Below are 26,199 nucleotides of genomic sequence, written 5' to 3'. Positions count from 1 at the left end.
TACAATGTGCCTGCTGACTGTGATGTAGAGGGTCAAATTTGACCCTCATAGAGCATTATGGGGCGAATCAAACTTCCGGGAAAGTTCGCCTTCGCTGGCGAAGGCGAACCACCCGAAGTTCGCCTGGAACCGTTCGCCGGTGAACCGTTCGGGCCATCTCTAGTCACTACATGTCAATTCATAAAGATTAGAGCAAGCGGAATGGGAACTGAGAATACTGTTTAAAAAAGGAGATAAGCCAGCGATAACAGGCAAGATAACAGGCAAGCTAATGGAGACAGACCTCCCAGGCAGCAGCAGTGAGAGCAGAACAAAAAAAGGCATCCCAGAATACCCAGGCTGTGTTTTTTAACCCCTTGGGTACCTGTTTTTAGATAAATTTCACATCAGAAAGCCTGCATGTGTAACATTTTTTGAAGTTCTTCTAAGCTGCAGCAATTAAATAGATTGTTTAGAAAGACTAATAGACAGATTCAGCGCAGATTCAGGGCAAGGAGAGGCAGTTTTAAAAATATGCACATGTAAAGGGAAGTTGGGGCTACCTCCTTTATAGTAACTCTGTCTCTGCACAGAGAAAATGTATCAACTCAGGCAGCACCGCTAGTTTATTGCCGGAATTCCCCGACCTTTAATCGCAAGTGTAAACTTTTTTATGAATTAGCACACAAAAGTCTAAAATACCGATGCAGTGTTTTCCCTGCAAATGTTTTATGAATAGAGCTCAATAAAGCAATCACTAAGGGGGGTCTTAGGGTTAGGCACCGCCAGGGGGAATTTAGGGTTAAGCACAACCAGGGAGGTCTTAGGGTTAGGCACCACCAGGGGAGGTTTAGGGTTAGGCACCACCGGGGGGAGGTCTTAGGGTTAGGCACCACCAGGGGAGATTTAGGGTTAGGCACCACCGGGGGGGGGGGGGTCTTAGGGTTAGGCACCACCAGGGGAGAATTAGGGCTAGGTACCACCAGGGGGGTATTAGGGTTAGGCACCACCAGGGGGTCGTAGTGTTAGGGATAGGTAGAGGGAGGGTTCTGTGTGAGAGTAGAGTTAGGTTTAGTTGTAGTAAAATGTTAGTAATATTTACTAATGCTTTACTACAGTTATTACGAACCTACTTATACTATCTTTCCTGGTTATAAACAATATTTTCAGATTTTATTACATGAAGAAACAATAAATGAAGGTTAAATAGAATATTATACAATTATAATGATTATACATTGTAAGGGAACGAGTCCAATTTGTGTAGTCTCAGGGGATTTAGGCAGATTGCAGGGATCAGTTTGGTCTCAGAAACAACAGTTCAGTCAGCAGACCAAGTTTTAAGCTGATAGCATCAGCTTTATTTACAAATCCAAAACACAGGAGTACAACAAAAACAAAACATAAAAATAAACCCTAGCCTGTCCGGCTCTAACTAACATACAAATATTCCCTCTCTATGCAAGAGAGAGGATCTAGCATCCAGCTCTACAAACAGTATGATTAAGTTTGGTTTACTCACTGTGTCTGGCTCTCTCTTTACTGCAGGCAGGCAGATCCCAGGAAGAGAGAGAGACTAACACTGGAGACACCATATTTAAAGGGTTTCCCCTGAAGCCTAATGAGGCAATTAATTAGCCAGGCTTCTTCAAAAGCCTGGATAGCCTGGTGAATGGAAGTCCCACCCGCTCACTTCCATTCACTCCAGGGCCCCTTTTACCGGCTTTTCCAAAAAGCCAAATGCAGTGAAAGAACACCCTTTCACTGCTGAAATTCTTGCTGCCCTGGAGTTTTAACATATATAAGAGAGAAATCTGGGAGAAATATACACACCTTCTACCTCTAACCCAGCATTTCTCTCACACACCCTCACCCTCTGTTTCGACGTAGGGGTCGGAACATAACTAGCCCCAAGACAGTGTACCCGGGACAAGGCATCTGCATTTCCCAGCTGGGACCCGGGTCTATGCTCCACTGTGAACTTGTAGTTCTGAAGGGCCAGGAACCATCTTGTCACCCTTCTATTCTTTTCCCGATTTTCACACATCCATTTTAGGGGGGCGTGATCAGTAACTAATGTAAACTGGCGGCCTAACAGATAGTATCTAAGCTCCTCCAGAGCCCATTTAACTGCTAAACATTCCTTCTCTACTGTAGCGTAGTTTCTTTCATGGATGTTCAGCTTTTTACTCAGGAAAACCACAGGATGCTCTGAACCTTCTCTGATTTGGGATAGTACTGCTCCCACTCCCACATCGGATGCGTCCGTCTGCACAATAAAGTTTTGTGTGAAGTCTGGGGTAATCAGCACTGGTTGGCTACATAAAGCTTTTTTAAGGGTCTGAAAGGCCTGTTCTGCCTCAGAGTTCCACTTGATCATTATAGACTTGGTCCCTTTTGTAAGGTCAGTCAGGGGGACCGCTATAGTGGCAAAATTAGCTATGAACCGTCTGTAGTAATCAGTGATTCCCAAAAAAGCTCGAACCTGTTTCTTTGTCAATGGTCTAGGCCAGTCCTGAATTGCTTGCACCTTGTTAAGCTGAGGCTTAACTAGCCCTCTGCCAATGTTATACCCCAAATATTTGGCTTCTTCCAGGCCTATGCTACATTTTTTTGGGTTGGCTGTCAGTCCAGCCATACGTATGGAGTCCAGCACGGCCTGTACCCTAGGTAGATGGGATTGCCAATCCGTGCTATGGACAACCACGTCATCCAGATACGCTGCTGCATACTGTCTATGGGGCCTTAAGATTTGGTCCATGGTACGTTGGAAGGTGGCCGGGGCCCCATGTAACCCAAATGGCAACACAACATACTGGAACAGACCTTCGGGAGTGCTGAAAGCAGTTTTCTCTTTGGCTTGGTTTGTCAGGGGGATCTGCCAATAGCCCTTGGTCAAATCTAAGGTCGTCAGATATCTGGCTGTTCCTAGTCTCTCAATTAATTCATCCACACGAGGCATAGGGTAGGCATCAAATTTTGAGACAGCATTTAATTTTCGAAAGTCATTGCAAAAGCGCCAGCTCCCATCTGGTTTAGGAATTAAGACAATTGGACTGGACCAATCGCTATGCGACTCCTCAATGACCCCCAACTCCAGCATTTTTTTAACTTCCTGAGATATGGCTTCTCGTCGAGCTTCTGGCACCCTATAAGGTTTTACGTTAACCCTTACCCCAGGTTCAGTTATGATGTCATGTTTTACCAAAAAGGTTAGACCCGGTTCCTCCGAAAAAACATCCCTATTCTTCATTACAAAGGCCTGTACTTCTTTCCTCTGAGTGTCGGACAAGGAGTCTGCCACCTTAACCTCTGGCACTAAGGGTTCTGCACTTAGGGATGAAGTAGGCTTGGTGAACAGTGACATCCTTTCTTTCCAAGGTTTGATAAGATTGACGTGGTAAACCTGCTCAGGTTTCCTTTTACCTGGCTGGCGAACCTTATAATTTACCTCGCCAATCTTCTCAAGAATTTCAAAGGGTCCTTGCCACTTTGCCAAAAATTTGCTTTCTACTGTGGGTATTAGAACTAGTACTCGATCACCAGGGGAAAAATTACGTATTTTAGCACCCCTATTATACACCCTCCGTTGGGCTTCCTGCGCCTGCTCCATGTGTTCTCTTACTATGGGCAGCACTGCAGTTATCCTGTCCTGCATTTGGCATATATGCTCAATGACACTTTTAAAGGGGGTGGGTTGACCCTCCCAGGTCTCCTTGGCTATGTCCAACAGGCCCCTAGGGTGTCTACCATATAACAATTCAAAAGGTGAGTATCCTGTAGAGGATTGGGGAACCTCTCTTATAGCAAACATTAGATAGGGTAATAAGTAGTCCCAATTTTTCCCATCTTTGTCAACCGCTTTCTTAAGCATATTTTTGAGGGTTTTATTGAACCTTTCTACTAACCCATCAGTCTGGGGGTGGTATACAGAAGTGCGAAGTTGGTCCACTTTGAACAATCTGCACAACTCCTTCATGACCCGGGACATAAATGGGGTACCTTGGTCAGTAAGTATTTCCTTTGGGATTCCCACCCGGCTAAAGACATGTACCAACTCTCTAGCAATGGATTTAGATGAGGTATTACGTAGAGGAATGGCCTCGGGGTATCGGGTAGCATAATCCATTATTACTAATATATGTTGGTGTCCCCGTGCAGATTTTACTATCGGGCCTACCAAATCCATTGCTATCCTTTCAAATGGTGTCTCTATCACAGGGAGAGGGACAAAAGGGCTACGAAAATGTGGCCTAGGAGCCGAATACTGGCAGTCTGGACAGGAACTACAGTATTCCTCAACTTCACAATGTAGTCCTGGCCAGAAAAACCGTTGCAAAATTCGCTCCTTTGTCTTCTCTACCCCTAAATGTCCACCCATCACATGTTTATGTGCAAGGTCAAGTACCATACGTCGGTATGGTTTCGGGACAACCAGTTGCTCCACCCGATCATTTCCCTTTTCTACTACCTGATACAACAGGTCATTTTGGAGGGCTAAGTAGGGACAAGAGGGCGTGGAGTCAGGGTTTACGGGTTTCCCATCTATAACTTTTACATTAGCCCTTGCTCTAGATAAAGTGGGATCCTTTAACTGTTCTGAAGCAAAATTATCCCTCCTAATCTCCAAATCAGGCATGTCATTCTCTTCCTCAACTGAGTCTACATGGACTTCCCCCCTTGGTATCACCTGGTCAACCTGGGGTTCCATGTCTACCTCATCAGCTTCCCCTGCTAAAACAGAGAACGGAAAATCTCTAGTAGCCCCAGCCTCCGATACACCCTCAGACACATTAGTACCGGAATCAGGGGAGCTTCCCTTTGAGCCAGATTGGTTCATAACCTTGTCTGTCTCCCACAATTTCCAAAAATGTGGGAAGTTTCTACCCAAAATGACATCGTGTGGTAAAGTGGGAACCAACCCTACGGGGTACATTAATGTCCCGTAGGCAGTTTTGATTTCCACTTCCGCAATAGAATACTCGCGAGTATCCCCATGTATACATGTAACCCCTACTTTATCGTGCACATATTGAGGAGTTTCAACCAACACAGATTTCATCAGGGTAACCTGACTACCAGAATCCAACAATGCATTTACTTGTTTTCCTTCCACAACAACATTACACAGGTGCTTATCATTCCCTGTCTGTGGAAGGGCAGTACACACAATCTGAGCATACATTGACGTACGTCTATTTGTTAAGGCCATATCACACTGCATAGGTTCATCAGTTAGGCTGCAGTCTGCAGCAAAGTGTCCCAGCATATTGCACCTGAAACACCGCACTAACTCTTTATTAGGTCCTCGGCGAGGAGGGGGCCCTCCTGACACATTTTGGTACTCTCTGAGTCTAGCGCTAGTAGATTCTCCACGTTGGAGCATGCTCTTATCAGTAGTAGATCCTTTTTTCCATGCAGGAAGCTTTCCCTTGGGAACAGGGGTTCGCTCCACTTGTTGAAGGCTGAGTAGCTCCTCAGCAGAAACGTACCTCTCCACCATTTCCACAAGTTGATCAGCAGTTTTTGGCTCTGCATGGCTTACCCATTTGCGCAAAGGTGTCGGTAGAGACCTAAGGAACCGGTCCATCACTACTCTCTCCACGATCTGTGGTCCGGTTAGAGTCTCCGGTTGCAGCCATTTTTTAGTTAGATGAATTAGATCATGCATCTGGGAGCGGGGAGGCTTTTCTGTTATAAACATCCACTGATGAACACGCTGGGCGCGGACTGAGAGCGTAACCCCCAGTCGGGCCAGAATCTCAGCTTTTAGTTTGTCATAATCTTTAGCGGCTAGGTGATCCAAATCAAAATAGGCTTTTTGGGGTTCCCCAGATAGAAAGGGGGCCACCAGACCCGCCCACTGCTCTCTAGGCCACTCCTCACGCTCTGCAATCCTCTCAAATGTGGAAAGGTAAGCTTCAACATCATCATTTGTAGTCAACTTTTGCAGATAGTAGCTAGCACGAATAGCACTTGACTTAGCGGTTTCTGTAGGCGGTGCTGCTGCACTCCTTGCAGCTAGCTGCTGCACCACCTCTTTGAGGAGCTCATGATCTTGACGCTGTTCCTCTCTGTTTGCAATCAGCTGTTGTTGCTGGACTCTGGTGGCCTCTTGCTGGGCAGCCGTAGCCTGTACCAGAGCCTTGACAATGTCATCCATATTGACATGCAACAAAACACTTTATAATGATGTTTTGCAATTAGGTTTCAAGCCCTTTAAAAAAAAAAAAAAAAAAAAAAATTTTTTTTTTTTTTTTTTTTTTTTTTTTTTTTAATGCCAAAGCATCCTCCACCACATGTAAGGGAACGAGTCCAATTTGTGTAGTCTCAGGGGATTTAGGCAGATTGCAGGGATCAGTTTGGTCTCAGAAACAACAGTTCAGTCAGCAGACCAAGTTTTAAGCTGATAGCATCAGCTTTATTTACAAATCCAAAACACAGGAGTACAACAAAAACAAAACATAAAAATAAACCCTAGCCTGTCCGGCTCTAACTAACATACAAATATTCCCTCTCTATGCAAGAGAGAGGATCTAGCATCCAGCTCTACAAACAGTATGATTAAGTTTGGTTACTCACTGTGTCTGGCTCTCTCCTTACTGCAGGCAGGCAGATCCCAGGAAGAGAGAGAGACTAACACTGGAGACACCATATTTAAAGGGTTTCCCCTGAAGCCTAATGAGGCAATTAATTAGCCAGGCTTCTTCAAAAGCCTGGATAGCCTGGTGAATGGAAGTCCCACCCGCTCACTTCCATTCACTCCAGGGCCCCTTTTACCGGCTTTTCCAAAAAGCCAAATGCAGTGAAAGAACACCCTTTCACTGCTGAAATTCTTGCTGCCCTGGAGTTTTAACATATATAAGAGAGAAATCTGGGAGAAATATACACACCTTCTACCTCTAACCCAGCATTTCTCTCACAACATATATTATTGTTTTTTAACAAACGTAATTATAAGTTTCACTTTCAAAACAGGGAAGATTATCTTATTCACAATTTGCGATTTTATAGACACTATTAAAGGTTTTCAATTTGTAAACCACTATAGTACACAAAATACAATACAATATTGTTATAAACGCTATTAGCGCTTATTACACCACGCGCCCTTTTTTACCCAACGCCTTTTTTGCATGGACACATCTACAGCCTCATCCTTTCTTATTACTAGCATATGTATGCCTGTTGGGCATTGCCAGGATGTAGGAGAGGTTACAGTGGGGAGGATTATTACAGGCATGGGTATGACGGATCAATCAAGAAAATGTGTTGCATTTAAAAGATCTGCAGAAAAAAAATGATATAGTGACTTTAAAGAGAAACTCCAACCTAGAATTGAACTTTATCCCCATCAGTAGCTGATACCCCCTTTTACATGAGAAATATAATGATTTTCACAAACAGACCATCAGGGGGCGCTGTATGACTGATTTTGTGCTGAAACCCCTCCCACAAGAAGCTCTGAGTACCGAGGTACTCTGGGCAAACTGCCACAATGTAACAATGTTCACAGACAGGAATTAGCTGTTTACAGCTGTCTCTAACAGCCAAAACAGCTAGCAGCAGCTACATAACCTGCCCACAGTAAAAATGTCACCATGTAATAAATGTCAGAATGTAAATCGGGGAGAGGAAAGATTTTACAATGAGCAAACACTGACTAAATCATTTATACATAATTATGGTAAAAAAATGAAGCACTTTTTTTACTACATTATTTTCACTGGAGTTTCTCTTTAAGGCAGAGAGCACTTAGTTATTGCCACAAACGGCAATACACACACTGGCCATTGCAGTCAGTGCTCAGCTCGAGAACTGCATGTCATTTTTTCCCTTGATTTTAAATCAGCTTACTGCTCCTTCCCACATGATGTGCACTTTCTGGATTCCAATGTATTTTGCTACATCTGAAACAACGCAAAAATTTGTGAAACATTGTTTTGTGTATTGTGACAAGTGTTCCCTCACATACAGTGGGTTGCAAAAGTATTCGGCCCCCTTGAAGTTTTCCACATTTTGTCACATTACTGCCACAAACATGAATCAATGTTATTGGAATTCCATGTGAAAGACCAACACAAAGTGGTGTACACATCAGAAGTGGAACGAAAATCATACATGATTCCAAACATTTTTTACAAATAAATAACTGCAAAGTGGGGTGTGCGTAATTATTTGGCCCCCTTTGATCTGAGTGCAGTCAGTTGCCTATAGACATTGCCTGATGAGTGCTAATGACTAAATAGAGTGCACCTGTGTGTAATCTAATGTCAGTACAAATACAGCTGCTCTGTGAGGGCCTCAGAGGTTGTCTAATAGAATATTTGGAGCAACAACACTGTGAAGTCCAAAGAACACACAAGACAGGTGAGGGATAAAGTTATTGAGAAATTTAAAGCAGGCTTAGGCTACAAAAAGATTTCCAAAGCCTTGAACATCCCAAGGAGCACTGTTCAAGCGATCATTCAGAAATGGAAGGAGTATGGCACAACTGTAAACCTACCAAGACAAGGCCGTCCACCTAAACTCACAGGCCGAACAAGGAGAGCGCTGATCAGAAATGCAGTCAAGAGGCCCATGGTGACTCTGGACGAGCTGCAGATATCTACAGCTGAGGTGGGAGACTCTGTCCATAGGACAACTATTAGTCATGCACTGTACAAAGTTGGCCTTTATGGTAGAGTGGGAAGAAGAAAGCCACTGTTAACAGAAAGCATAAGAAGTCCCGTTTGCAGTTTGCCACAAGCCATGTGGGGGACACAGCAACCATGTGGAAGAAGGTGCTCTGGTCAGATGAGACCAAAATGGAACTTTTTGGCCAAAATGCAAAATGCTATGTGTGGCAGAAAACTAACACTGCACATCAGTCTGAACACACCATCCTCACTGTCAAATATGGTGGTGGCATCATCATGCTCGGGGGGTGCATCTCTTCAGCAGGGACAGGGAAGCTGGTCAGAGTTGATGGGAAGATGGATGGAGCCAAATACAGGGCAATCTTGGAAGAAAACCTCTTGGAGACTGCAAAAGACTTGAGACTAGGGCGGAGGTTCACCTTCCAGCAGGACAATGACCCTAAACATAAAGCCAGGGCAACAATGGAATGGTTTAAAACAAAACATATCCATGTGTTATAGTGGCCCAGTCAAAGTCCAGATCTAAATCCATTCGAGAATCTGTGGCAAGATCTGAAAACTGCTGTTTACAAGCGCTGTCCATCTAATCTGACTGAGCTGGAGCTGTTTTGTAAAGAAGAATGGGCAAGGATTTCAGTCTCTAGATGCGCAAAGCTGGTAGAGACATATCCTAAAAGACCGGCAGCTGTAATTGCAGCAAAAGGTGGTTCTACAAAGTATTGACTCAGGGGGCCGAATAATTACGCACACCCCACTTTGCAGTTATTTATTTGTAAAAAATGTTTGGAATGATGTATGATTTTCGATCCACTTCTCACGTGCACACCACTTTGTATTGGTCTTTCACGTGGAATTCCAATAAAATTGATTCATGTTTGTGGCAGTAATGTGACAAATTGTGGAAAACTTCAAGGGGGCCGAATACTTTTGCAAACCACTGTATGTTTTGTTTAGGCCCTCATTATTGTGTAATAAATGTATGAATTGTGGTATGGGCAAAGCTTTTAACTCAAGCGCACAAAGATCTGAACACCAGAGACCCTGAGGACCTGTTCACACTAACAGCGCTTTTGGCTTTAAGCGCCGGTGATTTTCACAATCACCCTAAAAGCGATTGTGCAATGATTCCCTATGAGAGAGTTCACATCTGAGTGGTTTCATTCCGATTCGCTCACCAAAGCACTGCCTGGACCATTTTCTGGGTGATTTGCCTCAATGGAAGGTATAGGGAAATTACAAAACGCTTGAAAAAGCGCTTTGTATAGCGATTTCCCCAGCGCCTTTAAGAATACATTGTATTTATTCTTTTCCGGGTCAAAGAGTTCCAATCCAAATCCAAAAAGCTTTATTGGTAGGACCAAATACATTTAGCATTGCCAAAGCAAAACAAAACAGAACATTAACGTGTTTGTGTGTGTGGGGGGGCGGGGGGGTAATAAGGGAAGGATATATGTCTACAGTCCATAGGAGGGTGGAGGATGTAATGGATGGTATGGGGGGGGATGGGATATATAGTCCATAGGGGAGGGGGGTATAGGCATACAGTCCATAGGGGAGGGGAGTATGGGGTTATACAGTTCATGTGGTATCATGTTCCTCTCAGTTGGTGGCAGGCAGTGATATATCGGGCTGCTATTTGCACAGTTTTTTCCTCTTCCCCCAGTAGGATATAGAGTTTCCTCTCCTCATCTGTGGAGGTGAAATCTGCGGAGAGTCTTTGGAAATGGGCGGTCCTCAACGGTGTATATTTGCTGTAGTGTAGCAGGAAGTGGGCCTCATCCTCCAGGACCCCCTGGTCACATTGCCTGCACAGTCTCTCCTCCTGGGGCTTCCATGTCTGTCTGTGTCGTCCTGTCTCTATCTCCAGGTTGTGGGCGCTCAGACGGTACAGGCTCAAGGCCTGTCTGTCTTTGTGGTGGTGTAGCCTCTCCAGATATGGAGCCATTGTGTACTCCCTCTGTAGTGATTGGTAGATAGTGAGTTTCTGGGAGTTCTTTATGTCACTTCTCCATTCCTCTAGGTATCGGTCCTTGCAGCTTTCTATCATTCCTTTTATTTGGGCTTTTGTCAGCCTGTGTTGGTGGTCTTGGCTGGGCTGGCTGTTGACGCTTTGTTTCAAAGCGCGTGGTATGGCCTCGCCACCCTGGCTCAGTAAGGCTTTATGGTGGTAAGTGCTGGGGCTGCTGCTCTGTATATGCGCCCAGTATGAGAGCACCCTCTGCTGGATAGTCAGCCATAGTGGGAATCTGCCTAGCTCTGCCCGGCAGGCTGAGTTTGAAGTGCTGCGATGGACTTGGAGAAGATACTTGCAGAACTCTAGATGGAAGATTTCTGTTGGGCTGGAGTCCCATTTTGATTGGTCAGGGTAGGTGACCGGGCCCCATACCTCACTGCTATAGAGCAGGATTGGGGTGATGATGCTGTTGAATATCTTTACCCAGACTCTCACCGGTGGTTTTAGGTGGTAAAGTTGTCTTCTGATGGCATAAAACGTTCTACAGGCTTTTTCCTTCAGGGCCTCTACTGCTGGTTTAAAGCTCCCCATTTGGTTAATTTCCAGCCCCAGGTAGGTGTAACTGTTTGTGGTCTCCAGTGGGCAGCCATTTAATATAAATGAGGAGGTGGGCGTTTTTAGATTTTTTCTCTGGAACACCATCACTTTTGTCTTCTTTGGGTTGATGGGCAGTGCCCATGTGGTGCAGAAACTCTCCAGTACTGCCAGGCTGTCCTGTAGGCCCCTTTCTGTTGGGGAGAGCAGCAGGAGATCATCTGCATACAGCAGGAACTTCACCTCGTGGTCATGCAGGAGGAGGCCTGGTGCTGGGGAGGATTCCAGGGCTACAGCCAGTTGGTTAATGAATATGTTAAAGAGTGTTGGGCTCAAACTGCAGCCCTGCCTGACTCCTCGACCCTGCTTGAAGAACGCGCTTCTCTTTCCGTCCACTTTCACACTGCATTGGTTCCCAGTATATGAACTCTTGATGACATCATAGATTCTACCTCCTATTCCGCTTTCTAGGAGTTTTAGGGAAAGGCCTGGGTGCCACACCGAGTCAAACGCCTTCTTAAAATCCACAAAGCAAGTGTGTACTTTGCCGCGTGAGCTGTGGACATGGGTCTTGATAAGGCTGTGCAGTGTGTAGATGTGGTCGGTTGTGCAGTGGTTTGGCATGAACCCAACTTGGCTTTTGCTGAGTACGTCCTGCTGTGTGAGGAAGGAGAGGATCGTTTTATTGATGATGCTGTTAAACAGTTTCCCCAGTGTGCTGCTGACACAGATTCCTCTGTAGTTTGCTGGATCATATCTGTCCCCATTCTTGTAGATGGGTGTTATGAGGCCTTCACTCCAGGCCTGAGGAAAGGAGCCCGCACTCAAGGATAAGGTTGAATAGTCTTGCGAGTGCCTTATGTATGTCCGGGGGGCTGTATTTGATCATCTCTGGCAGGATGCCATCGGTACCGCTAGCCTTCTTACATTTTATCAGCTTTGTTCTTTCTCTTATTTCCTCCATCGTGATTGGTGTATCCAGAGGGTTTTGAAAGTCCTTGATTGTCTCCTCCATGTCCTTCAGCTTTGCGGCTAGTTGTTTCTGTTCCGGGGTTTGGGCATTTTCTGGGATGTCTCTGTAGAGGTCCCTGAAGTAGTGGAGCCAGATGTGGCCATTTTGGATGTGTAGAGGGCTTTTCTTGGGCTTTGTCCCAATGTGGTTCCAGGTCTCCCAGAATGAGTTGTCTTGGAGGGAGTCCTCCAGCTGTTGGAGTTTGTGGGAGATGTGGCTTTGTTTTTTCCGCCTGAGGGTGTCTTTGTATTGTCTCTGTAGGTGGTCATGGGCTTCTCTTAGGTCCTGGTTGTTGGGGTCTCTGTGCTTTTGGTTAGAGGATGCCCTTAGAGAATTACGTAGAGCCTTGCACTCACTGTCAAACCATTTTTGGGACTGTTTATTTGTGGATCTCTTAAAGTTGGTCTGCTTGAGACCAGCGAGTACTGCCATGTTATATAAGATGTTGCTGAAGTCTTTCACTGCACGGTTGACACCTTGTTGGTTTGGTTCATATAGGTTGGTATGAAAGTTTGTCAGCAGTTCTTGGATTTTGGCAGTGTTGGTCATGTTGGTGAATTTGATGGCAGACTCTTTGGGCCATTTGAAGGATGGTGGCAGCTTGTAGAGACCGGTCTCTTGAGGTTGCTGTGCGGTTGGTTTATCAGTGGATTTCAGGTACAGCAAGATTTGGTTGTGGTCTGACAGGTGTGTTTCAGGGGTGACTATGAGGGCATTGATGTTTATGGGGTCTGTATCTGTGACAGCATAATCTACCACACTGCTGCCTACATGTGAGTGCATAGTAAATCTCCCAAGAGAGTCACCCCTAGTTCGCCCATTCATTATGTATAGGCCGAGGCTCCGGCACAGGTTCAGCAAGGCTTTCCCACTTTTGTTTACTGTCTTGTCATAGCTATTTCTTGCTGTCTGCATTGGTTCCTGGTAGTAGCTCTCTCCTCCAAGTATGTATGTGTTTCCCTCAGAGGTCAGATAGTCCTTCTCTGTGCCTGTTCTGGCGTTGAGGTCTCCATAGATGGGGATGTATGCTGCACACAGGTACATGTCAGACTGAGAGGTGAGGATGGAGCGGTTTATTTTGATCCAGATGTGGCTGTCTCCTCGTTTGATTGCTTTGATGTGCTCTGTAAGCTCCTCCTTATACCAGATTAGTATGCCTCCTGAACGGCGGCCCTGTTTAATGTTCCTGTTTTTCTGGGCAGATATGGAGAATTCCCGGTACCCTATGGGTACGAAAGATTCATCCTCTGCCCGGGTCCATGTCTCCAGGAGGATTTGGATATCAATGTTTTCAAGTCTCTTTATAAAGTCTGGATCATTTGTTTTGGATCCAAAAGCTGAGGCGTTCAGCCCTTGGATGTTCCAGCTACTGATGATAAGGGATGTCATTTTGAGCCGGTTTACCTTGTAATGAGCAGAAATTTTCATAGGACTCAGTATTTTCGGGGGGAGGGTGGACACTGTTGTGGGTGTCACCTCAATCTGCTTTGTATGTTGATAAGCAAAAGTTCTGATTTCTGCCATGATGCTACTCTCTGTTGCTTTGTGTTGCCATTGTGGGATCCGTTGAAAAGGGCTCCTGAGCTGCCTGTATGAAGAGGGTTCCTCTATAGACATCAATGTTATTTCTGCAAATATGGGCTACAAGGTGGTGAAAAGGGCTCCCGAGTTTTGATATAGGCTACAAGCGGGCGCCCTTTTGTAGCCCATATTTTTATTCAGCTTAAAGGTTTTTGGCTACAAAAGGGTGCCCCTTTGTAGCCCATATTTTTATTCAGCTTAAAGGTTTTTGGCTACAAAAGGGTGCCCCTTTGTAGCCCATATTTTTATTTGGCTACAAGGTTTTCGGCTACAGTAGGGCGCCCCTTTGTAGCCCATATTTTTTTATTCAGATACAAGGTTTTAGGCTACAAGGTTTTTGATTCTGTTACAAAAGGGGACCCTTTTATAGCCGAGATTTTTGATTCAAGGGCGCAGGGGAGGTTAGGATTAGGCATCAGAAGCGGGGAGCGGGGGTCTTAGGTTTAGGCACCACCTGAGGGGTCTTAGGGTTAGGCACCACCTGGAGAGTCTTAGGGTTAGGCACCACCTGGGGAGTCTTAGGGTTAGGCACCACCTAGGGGGGTCTTGGGGTTAGGCACCACCTGGGGGGGTCTTGGGGTTAGGCACCACCAGGGGAGTCTTAGGGTTAGGCACCACCTGGGGGTCTTAGGGTTAGGCACTACCTAGGGGGTTAGGGTATGCACCATCAGGGGAGGGTTCTGTGTGAGAGTAGGGAGCAGTTAGGTCATAATAATCACTTTTCTTAGCTATATCTAGAGCCCTTTTATAGCCCAACAAATTTTGCCTATAACAGCATCCTTTTCAATAAACTAAAACTAGCTTTTTTGGCTACACCAGGTGCCCTTTGTAGCTAAATTTGGCATATATGGGCTACACCAGGCGCCCTTTATAGCCGAAGTTTGCATATTTGGGCTACACTACGTGCCCTTTGTAGCCGAAGTTGGCATATGGGCTACACCACGTGCCCTTTTTGTAGCCGAATTTGGTATATATGGGCTACACCAGGAGCCCTTTTTTCCAGGAGCCCTTTTCAAATAGACCCCCTTCGTGGGGCAGGCGGTTTCCTACATGTTTGCCATGCTTGTGGCCTCTCTCTCTGGTTCACTTCATGACTGATGTCAGGCAGTGAAAAAACTAATTGCCCTGCAAAAGCGCTTAGATAAGCACTTTACAATAAATCGCAACGCGCAGGTAAGTGCCGGGAGGCGCTAAAAAATAATTGCGCACAAAATCGCAAAACGCTGGCGTCAGTGATTGCAATTTTAGATGTGAACAAAGCCTGAAAGATTATTATGGTTTTTTATTTATATAGCGCCAACATCTTCTGTAGCACTGTACATAGTACAAAACAAATATTGGGGAACATGTATACATGAGAAGACATCCAGTAATATAAGTACAAATACATACAAAATTAATGTGTGGATTGAGATATCACCAACATTTGTACGTGTTCATATAGTAAATTACAGCAAAATAAGAAACAATAGGAGGAGGTCTCTGCCCTTGTGAGCTTACAATCTGGAGGGTGGTGGGGTAGAAACAATGGGTAAGGAAACATAGGGGATGGAGCAGTGAACTTCCAATGCTACCTTTAGCAAATTATAGGCTTGTCTGAATAGGTGTGTTTTCAGAGTGCGTTTGAACGTTTCCAGACTTGGAGCATGATGGACAGGCTGTGGGAGAGAGTTCCAAAGGAGAAGGACCACCCGTGAGAAGTCCTGGATGCGATAGTGAGAGGTGGTGACCAAGCTAGAGAACAAGAGGGTCTCCTGTTCAGGGTGGACAGGGAACTAGAAATTGAGGAAATGTATGGAGGTGATAACTTGTGTAGAGCTGTGTATGCTAGTGTGAGAAGTTTAAACTGGATCCTTTAGGGAATTGGTGACCAGTGGAGAGATTGGCAGAGAGGGGCTGCCTCAGAGGAGCGGGAAGAGAGGTGGGTGAGATGGGCAGCAGAGTATAGCAGGGACTGGAGAGGTGCCAGCCTGCTTTTTGGTAAACCCCAGAGTAGAGTGTTACAATAGTCAAGGCAGGAAATGATTAGTGCATGTACAAGCCTTTTGGTTGCCTATTCTGACAGGAAGGGATAAATTCTAGAAATATTTTTGAGATGGAAGTAGCAGCCTAGCAGGAGGTAGTTACTGCATTAATATGTGGTGTAAATGAAAGCTCAGAGTCCAGAATTACCCCCAGACAGAGAGCTTTAGGAGTTGAGGTTATTGGGGTGTTTTCTACATTGATTGTGAATATGGAAGGTGGAACAGAGAGTGAGGGTGGAAATATCACAATCTCCATTTTTCTCATGTTTCTCTAAATTTAAGGAAACGGAATGACATGAATGCAGATACAGCGGACAGACAGTCAGGGACTTTAGCAGCGTTGGGTGGCCCATGATGCCGAATGAGGCAGGTTCTTCGTGTGGCAATGGGCCATGGGGCGGCATCCTGACCCCCCCCCCCCCACCCCCTCCCTCCCCGCGGTCACTGCTCTGTTACCTTCTGAGCTGGTGACCACTTCCTCTCTGTTCCTCCCAGGCCCCTCTCCTCCATCATAGAAGACTTCCACAGTTCAGATCTGCCTGTCACTGCAGAGCGACCCGGCTGATATGAAGAGGAAACATAATAGGCTAAAGGCTAAAGACGGTCTGCCAGATGGGTTGGAAAAAAAACAAGAGGCCAATATAGTGTAGTATGTTGAGGCAAATGACAATCAAATGTATAGTGAGGAATAATAATCACAAACGTGGGTTACCACCAAGACAACCACTATCGTAAGCAGATGGGGAAAGACACCTGTCCTCACTCAGGTAAGAAGTTGCTCTCTGTAGGAGGATAAAGGGGGAAGCCATCCTCCAACAAGGGTAGATAAAACTATGTCAGGCAAGTAGGAAACAGTGGTGAAAGTTCAGGATAAAATACACTAAAAACAGTTTAACCACTTCACCTCCCTTGCTACGCTTATCTACTCCCCACAAAACTTTACTTGAAGCTCAGGGGAGTAGATAGGCGTACATGTGGTAAACAGTGTGCTGTATGCCCAATAAGCTATCTGATTATGTATATAGGGTATCATTTTAACCGTGACAAGTGAGAGAATAGATTTTGTGTTGTTTGACAACTGAGGGCTAAGTCATGTGATTTTTTTTACCGGAAAACTGAATGAAAAGCAATAAAACTGTTATTTTCATGTACTCTATACCCCTAAATAAATACTTGTAAAAAAAAAAAAAAAAGTGACAGCATTGAAAAGAGAATACATACAGTGGTGTGAAAAACTATTTGCCCCCTTCCTGATTTCTTATTCTTTTGCATGTTTGTCACACTTAAATGTTTCTGCTCATCAAAAAAACGTTAACTATTAGTCAAAGATAACATAATTGAACACAAAATGCAGTTTTAAATGATGGTTTTTATTATTTAGTGAGGAAAAAAACTCAAAACCTATATGGCCCTGTGTGAAAAAGAAATTGCCCCCTGATCCTAATAACTGGTTGGGCCACCCTTAGCAGCAATAACTGCAATCAAGCGTTTGCGATAATTTGCAACAAGTCTTTTACAGCGCTCTGGAGAAATTTTGGCCCACTCATCTTTGCAGAATTGTTATAATTCAGCTTTATTTGAGGGTTTTCTAGCATGAACCGCCTTTTTAAGGTCATGCCACAACATCTCAATAGGATTCAGGTCAGGACTTTGACTAAGCCACTCCAAAGTCTTCATTTTGTTTTTCTTCAGCCATTCAGAGGTGGATTTTCTGGTGTGTTTTGGGTCATTGTCCTGCTGCAGCACCCAAGATCGCTTCAGCTTGAGTTGACGAACAGATGGCCGGACATTCTCCTTCAAGATTTTTAGGTAGACAGTAGAATTCATGGTTCCATCTATCACAGCAAGCCTTCCAGGTCCTGAAGCAGCAAAACAACCCCAGACCATCACACTACCACCACCATATTTTACAGTTGGTATGATGTTCTTTTGCTGAAATGCTGCGTTACTTCTACGCCAGATGAAACGGGACACGCACCTTCCAAAAAGTTCAACTTTTGTCTCGTCGGTCCACAAGGTATTTTCCCAAAAGTCTTGGCAATCATTGAGATGTTTTTAGCAAAATTGAGATGAGCCTCAATGTTCTTTTTGCTTAAAAGTGGTTTGCGCCTTGGATATCTGCCATTCAGGCCGTTTTTGCCCAGTCTCTTTCTTATTGTGGAGTCGTGAACACTGACCTTAATTGAGGCAAGTGAGGCCTGCAGTTCTTTAGATGTTGTCCTGGGGTCTTTTGAGGCCTCTCGGATGAGTTTTATCTGCACTCTTGGGGTAATTTTGGTTAACCGGCCACTCCTGGGAAGGTTCATCACTGTTCCATGTTTTTCCATTTGTGGATAATGGCTCTCACTGTGGTTCGCTGGAGTCCCAAAGCTTTAGAAATGGCTTTATAACCTTTACCAGACTGATAGATCTCAATTACAGTACTTTTGTTCTCATTTGTTCCTGAATTTCTTTGGATCTTGGCATGATGTCTAGCTTTTGAGGTGCTTTTGGTCTACTTCTCTGTGACAGATAGCTCCTATTTAAGTGATTTCTTGATTGAAACAGGTGTGGCAGTAATCAGGCCTAGGGGTGACTTCAGAAAGTGAACTCAGGTGTGATAAACCACAGTTAAGTTATTTTTTAACAAGGGGGGCAATCACTTTTTCACACAGGGCCATGTAGATTTGGAGTGTTTTTTCTCACTAAATAATAAAAAACATCATTTAAAACTGCATTTTGTGTTCAATTATGTTATCTTTGTCTAATAGTTAACGGTTTTTGATGAGCAGAAACATTTAAGTGTGACAAATATGCAAAAGAATAAGAAATCAGGAAGGGGGCAAATAGTTTTTCACACCACTGTAGTTACCCTAGGGACTTAGCTTTTAAAATATGTATGCCATGAGAGTGTATTACTGTTAATCATGAAGATAAGGGCTTTTAATTACTGATAGAGTACAATGAGAAAACAAAAAACACAAACCAGAAACGAATATATTATCGCCATGCATTATACTAGGAACATTATTTAAATGTTGAGATAACCAGGACAAATTAGCAAATACAATGGGCCTGATTCACAAAGCGGTGCAAAGTGTTTGCACGCCTGTGAAAACCCCTGTATCACGCCTAAACTCAGTTTAGGCGTGATAAAATGAAACTCGCGCAAAGTTTTGCGCGCGCAATCGCCCGGCGCACGGTGCAGTTCGCGCGATGTGCCCATTAAAGCCTATGGGCGCTGCGCGCGGAACTGCGCGATTGCGCATGCAAAACTTTGCGCGCGGGACTTTGCGCGCGATAAAGGGCAAAAGCGGTGCTAACTCAGCATTGCACGGCTTATCACGCCTAAAGTCTTTTAGGCGTGATAACTGAGTTATCACCGCTTTGTGAATCGAGCCCAATGTGTGGGTTTTACCTATGGTAACATTGTTTATTTGAAAACTATAGTGCATGGAAATGGAGAAATAGTGTATTTTTTCTTTTTTTTTCTCATTTTTCCCTTTAAAATGCACAGATAATAGCATAATTACTAAAAGCAAATATCACCCTCACAAAGCATAATTTGTGGCAAAAAAAACAAGATATAGATCATTTACATCTGATGAGTAGCAATAAAGTTATTGGTGAATGAATGGGAGGAGCGCTGAAATGTGAAAATTGCTCTGGTTTTTAAGCTAAAAACCCTGAGGTGCTGAAGTGGTTAAAAGGGAGGTAGAGGTGGACTTACCTCCAGGTAATAGGGCCAAGGATGTTTATATTCAAAAACACACCTCTATATTGTTCACAATCACAGAAATACAGGTAAAACACTCCAGTGCGACGCATTTCGTGGGACAACCCACTTCTACAGAAAATATTGTGGAACATCTGTCAGTCCAGGCACCTCAGACTGTGCACAGAGACTTTCAAAAGAGGTCAAATATCTTGGAACCCATGTCTTGGGATGGGTATGGTTATAGAATTCACTGAGTTTGTGTTTAGCCAACCAGGTGGGTTTATAGTTGGGGTTTTGATTTGGCTAATCTTTTTTGTCTAGAATTCATTGGCAGTTGCCTCAAAAGGGGCCAGTGATACCTATTTTGTCCTAGTTCTGAGGGTGCACCCATCCCTGTTTGGAAATCAGTGTTGTCTAGCATTGGGGTTAATGGGTTGGGAATGGAGTATAGACCACTGGAGAGGAATCTTATCCCACAGAAGGAGCGTTCTGGAGGTACAGAAGGGAAGTTTGTCTGGGTCAGGCCTTTTTTGTTTTGTCATCCATGAGAGGGCTCTGGGGTCTTAATCCCACCCACTCCCTCTCAATCTGGACCCATTGTTTTTGGTCTCTGTTATGAAACCAATTATAAGTAGGAGTCCTGCAGCTTGGTGATACCGCAGCTTATCAGGGAAGCCCACACCACCTAGTAAGTAGATTATAGTTTATTCTCGATTTCCTGGCCAGCCATATGAAACTAAACCGGGTGGAATGCTGTGTCTGCAAGAATGAACCTGGAATGTCCAGTGGAAATGCCTGGAAAACATATAGTAGTCTTCGTAGGAAGTTAATCTTGAGGACATTCATTCTGCCCAGCCAAGAGAGTTTAAGTGTGCTCCAATAGGAGAGATCTCTAGATATTTTATGAAGTAGTGGGGGACAGTTTAGGTTGTAGAGGATAGTGAGTTCTGAAGAGATCAGTATCTCCAGGTATTTAATGTTATCGGATCTCCATTTGAAGGAAAGAGTTGGACAGAGCCTGCACTACCCCTCCAGCCAACGACACGTTCAGGACCTCCATTTTGGAGAGATTCATTTTGAAGTTGCTAACTGTAGAGAATGCTTCTGCCTCTTTAAGGAAGTTTGGTATTGAGATCAGTGGTTTAGTGAGGTAAAGGAGCAGATCATCTGCATAATGTGCTAACTTCAAATCGAAGTTGTGAATTTCTATCCCTGAAATGTGGGCATTTGCTGTGAGGGTGTTGGCAAAATGTTCCTTGCATAACACAAACAATAGGGGTGAAAGGGGAAACCCCTGCCTGGTGCCATTCCGGATGGTGAAGGCTTCTGACAGGATACCTTTAACTTTAACTCTGGTGGGAAGGGGATATCCTGTGAGCCTGGGGTGGGAAGGGGATATCCTGTAAGCCTGGGGTGGGAAGGGGATATCCTGTGAGCCTGGGGTGGGAAGGGGATATCCTGTGAGCCTGGGGTGGGAAGGGGGTAGCCTGGGGTGGGAAGGGGGTATCCTGTGAGCCTGGGGTGGGAAGGGGGTATCCTGTGAGCCTGGGGTGGGAAGGGGGTATCCTGTGAGCCTGGGGTGGGGACTCTGGGGAGAGAATATCCTGTGAGCCTGGGGAGGGAAGGGGGTATCCTGTGAGCCTGGGGTGGGAAGGGGGTATCCTTTGAGCCTGGGGAGGGGATATCCTGTGAACCCGGGGTGGCGAGGGGGTATCCTGTGAGCCTGGGGTGGCGGTATCCTGTGTGCCTGGGGTGGGGGGTATCCCGTGTGCCTGGGGTGGGGGGTATCCCGTGTGCCTGGGGTGGGAAGGGGGTATCCTGTGAGCCTGAGTTGGGAAGGGGGTATTCTGTGAGCCTGGGTTGGGAAGGGGGTATTCTGTGAGCCTGGGGTGAAAAGGGGATATCCTGTGAGCCGGCGGTGGGAAGAGGATTTCCTGTGAGATTGCAGTTAAAGAAGCTAATGCTGGATACACACGTTGCGTTTTCCCGCGCAATTCGCGGGATCGATTCCATCGATTCGATTATTTCCAACATGTTCGATCATGTTTGGGGTGTAGGCAGTTTGCTAGAAGAGTGTCACATTTCCCAGCTTTGTCATATAGTGCAGCCCTGAACCTCTCTCTATCAGCTGGTGATTGTTAGTCCCATGGAGCCTCTGCCTGGTATTAGATGACTTCAGTTCCACTTCCGCATCTTTGCCCTTTTTATCTTTTAAGGCGTTTTCCAATGTAGCGACCTCCCTGAACAGTTCTTCTAATTGGGAGCTTCTCTCCTTCTTGGGAGATTAAAATGCTGCAAAAGACACATTGCAAGGCCTCCTATTTATTGGGGGCGGGGTCTCATCAGCTTCATGAATCCGGGTGAAATCCGCTATGGCCGCCTTTAGATTGGAGACACAATCCACGTCTTTCAACAGATTATTCTTCATACGCCAATGAAATCCCGTTGTGAATTTTTCATATAACATGATGGTGTATATAAATATACACACACTCACACATTCCTATACATTATGGTGTGTCCATAGGGTGTCAGGCTGGTTATGGAGTACAGTCCATAGGACAAGGGAGGGCTAATAAGGGAAGTTAGGGACTCGGGGACAGTTTAGAATTAGCGCACACAAAGGTCAAGTATAAAAGGTTTATTAGAAAATATTTGTAACAAACAAATCACACAAAAAAACCCTCTTAGTAATAAAACATATGTAGACATAACAAGACCCATACTAGGGATGATTAATGAGATGCAAATAATTCTGACTTCATGCAGGTTTATGTAAATGTTGTATGCAAATTTATGCAGCTGGAAAATGGACCAATGACGTCCTACCAAGGTGTAAACTGCTGGGTCCACTTTCAAGCCGCATATATTTGCATTTGGATGTTACATCATCCTGTATGAACTATTTGCATCACAAACATGTGGCATTTTCCTGCCTAAACAATATTTAGTTGCACCCACTGTAGGCCTTACATATTTGGCAAATTAAATTGTTACATTTTTAATTTCTATTTTTATTAAATAAATGAGTAACTGTTATTTGCAGCCACTGTAGAGGAGGCCTTACATATGTGGCATGCTGAGCTTTACCTGCCTGTACATGTATAAGGAATATACCTGTCAATGCTGATTCCGCCGAGACCCCAGTCAGAATCTGCCACGTCCGTGTCTCGGTGCTCGTTCCCCGCTGATGACGCTGCCGGTGGCTCAGAGGCCGCACATTCTGATAGGCGGCGGCTACAATTCCAATACACCCTCCGCAAAGGTAAACAGTAGCTGACAGAGCGGTCTCACCTGATTCTACAGCTGACACCTAGGCAGGGCCTTGCCATGTGATTGGTTGTGCAGAGTGTGGCCGGCCACTGATTGGATGCTGTATTGTATGTAGACCTGCAGAGTGCTCTCAGTCATCGCCCGTGATAAGCATAGCTTTGGCTAGTTACTGGGTGCGCACTTAATGGTTACTGATATTCTGGATATTGACCTTGGCTTGTATTTGACTACTCTGTTGTGATTAACCTCTGCTTGATTCCTGGAAAACCTTGCTTGCTGCCTGGACCAATCTTGCCTATTATTGCAAACCCCTTGTTTGCCATCTGGCCGACCTCTGCTAGTTACTGGACATCCCTTACTTGCCACATGTACCGACCTCTGCTAGTTACTGGACATCCCTTGCTTGCCACCTGGATCGACCTTGGACTGTTACTGGATATTCCTTGTGTGCCACTTGAACTGGACGATAAGTATAAATCTACTTTCCTTATCAGTCAACTACAGTGTGCATAAAGTCTCGCATAACTTTGTCACATATCATCTGGAACTTCTGCTATCTGTTGCATAACTTTGCATGCAGACTAAAAGGAACTGTGTCATAACTTGCGTCAACTATTACCTGTTGCTAAATACTGCATGCAGGTCTGCTTGAACTATTTCATAACTCAAATCAATCATCATTACTGTTGAATAACTTTGCATGAAGACTTGTCATATCTGCATTACTTATTACCTGAACTTTGCATGTGATACTGCTGAACTGTTGAACTGTGTTACTAGCCTCATTAGTGGCTCCTGGTGGTACATCTGCCTTCTACGTCAATTTGTATGCCTTGCTCGCCTAAGTCCTAATTAAGGCCAGTTAGTGGTGTGCCAGGCAGGGACAGTGTGGGTGTCAGTTAGTGGTGTGCCAGGCAGGGACAGTGTGGGTGCCAGTTAGTGGTGTGCCAGGCAGGGACAGTGTGGGTGTCAGTTAGTGGTGTGCCAGGCAGGGACAGTGTGGGTGCCAGTTAGTAGTGTGCCAGGCAGGGATAGCTAGGTGAAGAGCGAGACCTCTTATGCGGACTCTGAGAATTATACCACTAAGCCTTACAACATGTTTGGGAAGTAATAGCACATCCCTTCTGCAGATCAGCACATGTGTCACGGCCACAGGATGTCACCCCACCATAACCCCTACTACCTCTTGCAGTCAGGATCAGTCCTCAAATAAAGTCTGTCTTGTGCCACCTGACTTAAATGCAACTGTAATGGGAGGGATATGGAGGCTGCCATGTTTATTTCCTTTTAACCTCTTGAGGACTACGGTATTAACCTCCTTAGCGGTATGGACGAGCTCAGCTCGTCCATTACCGCCGGAGGGCGCCGCTCAGGCCCCGCTGGGCCGATTTGATCGCCGCCGCCCGCAGCCGATGCGCCGCTACGCACCGCAATAGAGGTCCCCCCGCCAGACCCCGTGCGCAGCCTGGCCAATCAGTGCCAGGCAGCGCTGCGGGGTGGATCGGAATTCCGGATGACGTCATGACATCGATGACGTCATCACCATCGTCGCCATAGTGACGGGGAAGCCCTCAAGGAAATCCCGTTCAGAACGGGATTTCCTTGCGGGCGAGTGCGCCGGCAGCGATCGGAGAGGTGGGAGGGATAGCGCAGGGAGGGGGGCATCATGTAGCTAGTGCTAGGCTAGCTACATGATGGGGATTTAAAAAAAAAAAAAAAATACTGCTGCGCATCCACCCTGGCGATGTTGATAGAACGCCAGGGTGGTTAAACCCCCCTAGTGACCAGGCCATTTTTTCTCAATTGGGCCACTGCAGCTTTAAGGCCTTGCTGCAGAGTCATACAACTCAGCACACAAGTGATCCCCCCATTCCTTTTCTTCCCACCAACAGAGCTTTCTGTTGGTGGGGTCTGATCGCTCCCCCAATGTTTATTTTTTACAAATATTTGTCTTTTTTAACAAAATTGCTTATTTTATTATTATTTTTCCCTCCCTCCCCCCTTCAGCCTATCACAGCGGATCGCTCCTGTGTCCCCCAGGGGGGCAGCTGTGTCACATGGCTGTCCCCAGTACAGCACTGCCATAGATCGCACCTCTGTATAGAGTTATTAGCTCATACTCTCTCTCCCCCAATGTACAATTGGCAATACTTCTGTTCTGTTCCTGTATCCGCTGTCTCACTGCTCTTCCTGCTTCACCAATATAAACACAGGGGCCCTTCAGCCCACACACAACAGTGTTCTCCCCAGAATGTTTTTCCAGCTGGGCGGCATGAAAAAGTAGCCGGGTGGGGGAAGGTCACGCTGGGGGCTACTCAGTGGGGGAATCACACCGGGTGCTACTGGGTGGTGAAAGGTGTGGCTGGGAATCAGGCTGGGGGCTATTTGGTGGTGTGTGTGTGTGTGTGTGTGTGTGTGTGTGTGGGGGGGGGGGGGGGGGGTGTAGAGGTGATCACACTGGGTACTGCGGGGGGGGGGGGGGTAACGCTGGGTGCTACTGGGTGGGAGAAAAGGGGATAACACTGGCTGCTACTAATAGAGGAAGGGTGGGGGTCTCACACAGAGTGATGCTGTTGGGGGAGGGGCATTCTCAGTCAGGGTGCTGCTGGTGGGTTGGAAGACCTCTCTGACCCCCTATCTACCAGCAGCACTCTGCGGATGTCCCTCTCCAACAGCATTGCATCTATGAGACCTCTCCAGCCAAAGGGAGACTCCCCCCTCCTCTATTAGCAGCAGCCAGTGTGAGCCCCCTTCCCCACCCCATATATGACATAGTGCAGGGGGCTGATAAGCGCTAATGTGTACCCTTGTGCAGCCTCGTACCTGACCTGGGATCTATTCTTCAGCAGGAGACAGCACAGGCTAACATCTCCACCCCCACCTGTCTAGAGGGACACGAGTGCAGCACATCCAGATACACAGCGGCCAGGCAGCAGGGCCAGTAATTATTGCTCTTACAGGCACTTTATGGGGGGGGGGGGGTGACAGGCATGCCTGAAAGACTAAAGCAATGCACACTTCAGCTCCTATGCTGGCTGCAACGTCACCCGTGCTGGCTGTAATTCACCGCAGCTTCCCACATACTTGATAACGGGGGAAAGATGCAGACATGTCTGTGAACACAGCAGCGGGTCCTCTTCTAACTTCATCTCCCCTGCTGCTTGTAACATCACTGAGCTTTCCCCACCCCTCCACACTACACACAGGAGCTGGGAAGGAGGGCGGAGATAGCATCTCTGAGCGACAGCTGGCTGGCTGCACAGACATAGCACTGCCCGCTGTAATGAGAGGAGGAGAAGAGGAGGAAAGTCATTCTGCCACAGACCAGGGCAAACGGCAGCCGGGCGGGGGACAATTTCAGGTGGGCGCTCCGCACAGCTGAAAGGCTCTGGGGAGAACACTGCACAACATATGAGCGCAAGCATGAAAATCTGCCTCTTACTTCA

The 26,199-nt window shown here is 45.9% G+C and overlaps 1 protein-coding gene across 1 annotated transcript in view; it reads right to left on the bottom strand.

Moving 5' to 3' along the window:
• Positions 1-26,199, bottom strand: part of LOC137537203 (uncharacterized) — a 128,033-nt gene that overhangs the window by 85,533 nt on the left and 16,301 nt on the right. Inside the window, 2 exon segments of the mRNA XM_068259310.1 lie at positions 1,904-6,112; positions 12,605-12,882. Of these exon segments, the coding sequence (XP_068115411.1) occupies positions 1,904-6,112; positions 12,605-12,882 (4,487 nt within the window).

The sequence above is a fragment of the Hyperolius riggenbachi genome, chromosome 10 (assembly GCF_040937935.1).
Source record: "Hyperolius riggenbachi isolate aHypRig1 chromosome 10, aHypRig1.pri, whole genome shotgun sequence".
Classification (NCBI taxonomy): domain Eukaryota; kingdom Metazoa; phylum Chordata; class Amphibia; order Anura; family Hyperoliidae; genus Hyperolius; species Hyperolius riggenbachi.
The sequence above is the reverse complement of the archived record's forward strand: the minus strand, read 5'-3'. Positions and strand labels throughout refer to the sequence as shown.